The 6267-nt window shown below is 41.8% G+C and overlaps 1 protein-coding gene across 2 annotated transcripts; it reads right to left on the bottom strand.

Annotated features, from left to right (window-relative positions):
- Window positions 1-2387: 2387 nt before the first annotated feature.
- On the bottom strand, window positions 2388-5805 carry LOC109738157 (homogentisate geranylgeranyltransferase). Of its 2 annotated transcripts, none has more exons than XM_040395057.2 (14): window positions 5602-5805; window positions 5346-5408; window positions 4840-4879; window positions 4520-4751; window positions 4345-4428; window positions 4160-4234; window positions 3978-4061; window positions 3807-3896; window positions 3605-3706; window positions 3416-3511; window positions 3267-3338; window positions 3064-3159; window positions 2855-2959; window positions 2388-2745 (listed from the first exon to the last, which is right to left on the bottom strand). In XM_040395057.2, the coding sequence occupies exons 1-14, from the start codon at window positions 5798-5800 to the stop codon at window positions 2704-2706; spliced, it is 1380 nt and encodes a 459-aa protein (XP_040250991.2). In that variant the 5' UTR covers window positions 5801-5805; the 3' UTR covers window positions 2388-2703. The 2 variants fall into 2 exon arrangements, with proteins under 2 accessions (XP_040250991.2, XP_040250990.2); XM_040395056.2 differs by having other exon boundaries at window positions 4520-4754; window positions 5602-5804.
- Window positions 5806-6267: the final 462 nt, after the last annotated feature.

Raw genomic sequence — 6267 nt, 5'->3', positions numbered from 1 at the left:
TTTCTGACTTCATTTGTTATTTTTCATGCATTTACTGATTTTTTTTGAGCTATAAGACCCTGAAAAAGCATTTCAAATGAACTCTGAAAAGGTTGAAAGTTGGCATGGTATCATCATTTCACCCACATAGCATGTGCAAAAAAGTTGAGAGGGTTACGGCAAAAACTAGATGCACTTCGTGTAGAAAACGGACAATCTCTTTCGAAGTATCAGGGTTTCATACGGAAACTCATCTGTTACAAAAGGATTTCATTATATTGAACTTATTTGAACTCCAGACTTTTTGTGTGTTCAAAATGCACCTTTCAAAGCCACATCATCAATTTTCAACCCTTTCTGACTTCATTTGTTATTTTTCATGCATTTACTGATTTTTTTGAGCTATAAGACCCTGAAATTCAAAAGCATTTCAAATGAACTCTGAAAAGGTTGAAAGTTGGCATGATATCATCATTTCACCCACATAACATGTGCAAAAAAGTTGAGAGGGTTACGGCAAAAACTAGATGCACTTTGTGTACAAAACGGACAATCTCTTTCGAAGTATCAGGGTTTCATACGGAAACTCGTCTGTTACAAAGGGATTTCATTTTTTCGAACTTATTTAAACTCCAGACTTTTTGTGTGTTCAAAATGCACCATTCAAAGCCACATCATCAATTTCTTTCTGACTTCATTTGTTATTTTTCATGCATTTACTAATTTTTTTGAGCTAAATGACCCTGAAATTGAAAAGCACTACAAATGAACTCTGAAAAGGTTGATAGTTGGCATGGTATCATCATTTCACCCACATAACATGTGGTAAAAAGTTGAGAGGGTTATGGGAAAAATTGGATGCACTGCGTGCATTATATATAATTATATGTGTCAAAAACCATTATAGATTCACATGGATAGATAAGTGACCAAATTAATAGAAGTTCATCATCACATTAAAAACAAAGTACATACATAGTTCTCATTGAACAACATATAGGTCTCCAGATCATCTAGTTAAACCATAGATTGAAACTATGGAAAACCTTTCAATGCAACAACAAATGCGATCATAATCACAACCAAGGTAACAATTGATCCAACGGCATAATGATACCAAGCCTCGGTATGAATGTCATATTTTCTAATCTTTCTAATCTTCAACCGCATTGCATCCATCTTGATCTTGTGATTATCGACGACATCCGCGACATGCAACTCCAATATCATCTTCTCCTCCTCAATTTTTTTTATTTTTTCCTTCAAGTAATTGTTTTCTTCTTCAACTAAATTTAACCGCTCGACAATAGGGTCGGTTGGAATTTCCGGTTCAACTACCTCCTACATAAATAAAATCTATGTCACATTGGTCGGCATAATTGACATAAACAATAAATGAACCAAATAGTTATAAAAAGATAATATATACCACATCCGAATCATAGACAAGACGTGGGCCGACGGGGGCGGATACCAAAACCATAGCACTATATAATAACAAGCAATAATAAAAGTAAGAAAATTAGACAAGTATCTATCTAAAGTAAGAATATTTTTTCTTTCAGAAAGAAGATAAGAACAAGAGGCTCACCACGGTGGTGCCGGCGACGAGATCGGCGCAGGCGATCGACGGCGGTGAAGACGGGGACGGGACGTGACGGACAGCTAAACCTATGCAAATCTCGGGGAAAATGGAGCTTGGAGGGTCGAGCTTCGAGAGGAGAAAGCTTAACTAGTGTGGCTCGGGCATTTCATCGAACACCTCATGTGCATAGGAGGTGAGCTAGAGCACCCAAATGCTCTCCCCTCGCCGGCCAGAAAAAAACAGAGCACTGTGGAGTGCTCTGCTGCGGCGATGGGGTATATATAGACAACTCATTTGTCCCGGTTCAAGCCACGAACGGGGACCAATGGATGTGGGCCAGGAGCGAGGCCTATTGGTTCCGGTTCGTGCCAGGAACCAGGACAAATAGGTCCAGACGAACCGGGACCAATACCCACGAGGCCCCGGCCGGCCCCCTGGGCTCACAAACCGGGACGTATGCCCCCATGGGTCCCGGTTTGTGACTGAACCGGGACTAATGGACTGGCCAGGCCCGAACCAAAGCCCTGTTTTCTACTAGCGTCATAGCACACCAACCAATTAAGGACGAGCAACCATCTTCTACTTTATGCTGCTTCACCATAATAACAACATGTATGAGATTAGATTAAGATTAGATTGGTTTAATTAGTGACCAATCATGTAAATGGGGGCATCTCATCGAATGGACAACGTAAAATGGGGGTATATCATCCATTTCAAAATAAAAGAGCCTAGGGAAAATGAGTAAATTGTGGCATTTTAACAGTGTTCTGGCACACCCTTAAGATAAATTGAGCATGTATATAGCCGACGACAATAAAAGTACGACACGAAAATACTTCTTATATCCTCATGAATATGCCAGAGTCTTGACTTCTAGCTTAACTTGCACATTCAAGGGGAAATATCTTGTCCCCCTCAACTAACAAACTGAAATTTCTCTCAAGTGGCGGAGAAAGTGAACAAAGTACTACATCTGAATTACATATCCAACATTTGCCTCTTCCTCTAGACCATGAAATTACAGATAACACAATACAAGGAAAATCCAAGCACTGGACAGAGTATCCTGAGTATAGGTCCCATATAATTGTTTTACATGTATATGTAGTTCACATCTGCTCGCCCTTGTACAGACCTCACTGAACAAATGGTATAAGGAAATACTCTGCATAGAATAGCTGCATGCAAGTGGTACAAAAAGTGCAAATAATCATCAGGCATACATTACTTAAAGTCTAATTATGTCCGAGAGAGGGCACAATATAAACCATCAACTTAAATGATTACCTTCCAAATGAACATGTAAAATGATGTGACACGTGCTTGGTTTTCGACCTCAAAGTGTCGCGACCTCTGCCAAAGTGTCAAAGCAAGCAGGCCATGGCCAAACACCTGGATGATCAATGCATTGCAAAAGTGTAACAAAAGAAGATTTCTCAACTTATATAAAACGTTTGTATAATTTTTGGACTTTTATTAAAGAATGGATAGCTTACAGTGATGATCTTTTGAATTAGGTTTGTGGATGAAGCTCCTACTACAGTGGCAGCCCCATAGGCTGTCAACAGTATGCCTATGCAGAGCTGATACACCTACAGTAGTAAAAAAATGAGTTCAAAACTGGTATCAATATATGGTGGCATATGTTTTATTTGATTTTTGTAGGATCACTTTTAGTGACATGTGGGCCTATTCTTACTCTTTGTGGGCCCAATCTCACACTCAAGGATTGGATGCCAAAATCTCTGTCTCCATCAACATCAGGAATATCCTGAAAGCTCAGGACATTTAAATTAAAAGATATGTTTGATGTTAACAAAACTATTAAGTTGTTGCATGTTTAATTACCTTGAATAGAGCTATGACGGCAGAGAAACAACACATGAACAATGTTGCAAACACAAGTGATTTTGTTGCTGCCAAGGGCCTTGCCAGAACATGTTGCTGCCAAATGAATCATCAAACACTAACGGAGAAAGCAAAATAAGTATGAATTTGCAGTGCTACTGAAGATATGTATGTAGTTGTGCTGAGTACCTGCATATGTGCAAAGAAAGCCAACTGGACCAAGATAGCCCTCACAAACAGGATACAGGATGCAGCAAGGAGCGCGTGCCGTTTCCACCGGAGCAACGGAGCCTGAAAAGGATCAAATATGAGATGAAAATTATCGTCACTTGACATTTGGTGGATTTATGGTACTTACTTTGCAATTCTCATCATGGTAAGTGCTACTTACCTCAATGGAGTATGCACTTCCAAGCAGGAAGCTGACAACTAAAGCACACATCAGTGGCACCGATCCTGAACGTATTCCGATGCTAAAGCTCTGGAAACAACAAAACTTAAGTATTTAGACATGAAGCCATTTTTTTTACACTAGAGCAACATTATGTTGAACCTAATATACCATGATCAGGAATGTGACTACTAAGAATACTCCAGTTGCTACTGAAAATTCCCCAGCTGCCAATGGAAGACCTGGCTTGTTGATCTGCAAAACAGAGTATAATTAGTCTAAATGATTCAACAGTATAAAGGAATAAGAAGGTACCTTTTTTTTTTCAAAACGCAACCGAAAAAAGATACTACCTTGTCAATCTGAATGTCATATAGCTGATTCAGCCCTACCACGTAAATGTTCATACATAAAGCAGCAGCCAAAGCCTGCGCACAAAGAAAAAAAAATACTACCTTGTCAATCTGAATGTCATATTGCTACGTACATTACCAATTTCCAAAGCATATTACTCATAAGAGATACAAATCTATAATACCTCGAGATATCCTTTTAGTACCGTTGCAGTAAAATCATCTAGGCTCTTCATTGGCAGGAGAGACACTGAAGTTATGCCTATGATCTAACAATACAATCCAAATAAGAAGCAGCGCATCTGGCAGTGTGTATCAAAACTACATGTGTACACTGGAACCAAAGATGCCAGAGCTCACAGTGCCAAAGATTGTGTGTGGTCTGCAGAACTGGTAGAAAGCGCACAATTTCTTCGAAACGTCTTGGCTGATTTCCTCAAACCGATTCACGTCGTAACCATGTTGATCGCGATTAACCTCGCTGCATCCAGCTTGGAGGGCTGACTGATCATCGCTGCACTGCCTCCTTGTGTTTCTTCTAGGGCTAGTAGCTTGAGAAATGGCACTGAATCTATGCGTGACAGTAGCAGCACTGCTGTTAAGAAGCAAACCAACAGAGATTAGCAACGTGCATGCCGATCAACGAGAGGTCAGCGTCATACTGAAGACGATTTACTTGCCTTTGGCACTGGCCTGCAAAAGCTTGCACTGGAAATCGACCTGCAATTTGCAAAATGGACGACACAACAGTTAATGAATCGGGGAGGGAAAAAAAACAGACTTGATAAGTTCCATTTCAGTAAGAAATATGAATATTCCAACACTTGTATCAACAGAAAATCTCTTTTATGCTTTTAGTCTGTTCTCAGTTGTAAAAAGAATACTAATTGAAGACATTCATATTCCAGTTCCTCTATATTTAGAGAGAAAAATTGTGTTCATAGCACCCATTTTAAATCCCGTCCTCTCTTCTATAGCAACACATATCCCTCTGAAGAAGAAAACATAACAGCACACAATTTTCTCAATTATGCAATCTCTGAATCCATATCCGCGGTTCAGAGCTTCCCCCCTCATTCCCCAGTTCTCCATTTCCTGTCTGGAATCTTTGATTTGGACCTAAAGAAGATAAAACAACAACAGCAGGGAAATCATCAATCAATCAAGATACAGAGCGGACGTATACCTGGCCAGGATAATCTCGTCGCTCCCAGCCGAGCCCTACTACATCTGGGCCTTCTCCTCGTATCTGCACCACACAAGACGGAACGGCCGGTGCCGAGTCAAGATAAAAACCCTCAATCCGAATCAAATCAAATCAAATCTGACCCACAGTTCGGAAAACGAAATCTAATCTAATCTAACCCAACAAAAGGACCCGAGCGAGATCTCTCCGAGACAAGGAAGAATCATATATATATCGATCGAAGAGACGTGATTGCCTGTTAGCAGCTGCGCCGCCGCCGCCGCCGTGGTGGCTTGCATCATCGCCGGGCGGCCTCCGGAGGAGAAAATCGGCCTGTGGATCTGTGTGGAAGGAGCAGATGGGACGGTTGGGTTCAGGAGGAGGAGTAGGAGGGGGTTTATGTGCCGATTGATTACTGCATGGCGTGCGTAATGTAATCCGGCTGCATGCGCCATGTGATTCTAAAAAAAAGGGGCGGACTTGTCATGTGATTCTTCTAAAGAAAAAGACGGACGCGCCGTGTGTGCTAGCTAGCTAGCTGGTGATGCATGGTGCAGTGCGGTGGACTCGCTGCCGGTGTGACGCACAGACGTTTTGGCGGAATTGACTTGCCAAAACGAAGCGATCCTCGGTAGGTGAGGTGAGGTGGACCGAGCCATGCGTCCTCTCTATTGGAACCGCAGCCTTCTCTCACTCTCGACTAGAGGTAAAAGAAGACACAAGACACAAGAAATTCCGGGCCGGCGCACAAACACCGCCGTGGGCGCACGAACACCGCCGTGGGCGCCCGCACGCCCTAATCTTCCTTATCTTTTCAATGGCTACATGGCTGGCTCGGCTCCACACTGGATCAGTTCACAGGAAGAGGTATTTATACGTGCATGCATACACGCCACGCCCTCCACTCTACCCAGCTCGCACG

The sequence above is a fragment of the Aegilops tauschii genome, chromosome 7 (assembly GCF_002575655.3).
Source record: "Aegilops tauschii subsp. strangulata cultivar AL8/78 chromosome 7, Aet v6.0, whole genome shotgun sequence".
NCBI lineage: Eukaryota > Viridiplantae > Streptophyta > Magnoliopsida > Poales > Poaceae > Aegilops > Aegilops tauschii.
This window is presented reverse-complemented; position numbering and strand designations above follow the sequence as displayed.

Excerpts from the sequence above, each read along its gene's own strand:
- LOC109738157 (XM_040395056.2), bottom strand. The coding sequence starts at position 5,800 with ATGGCGCATGCAGCCGGATTACATTACGCACGCCATGCAGTAATCAAT. Across the intron at positions 4,880-5,345 it reads GACGAGATTATCCTGGCCAG|GTCGATTTCCAGTGCAAGCT; the intron begins GTATACGTCCGC and ends TGCAAATTGCAG. Across the intron at positions 3,897-3,977 it reads TAGTCACATTCCTGATCATG|AGCTTTAGCATCGGAATACG; the intron begins GTATATTAGGTT and ends TGTTGTTTCCAG.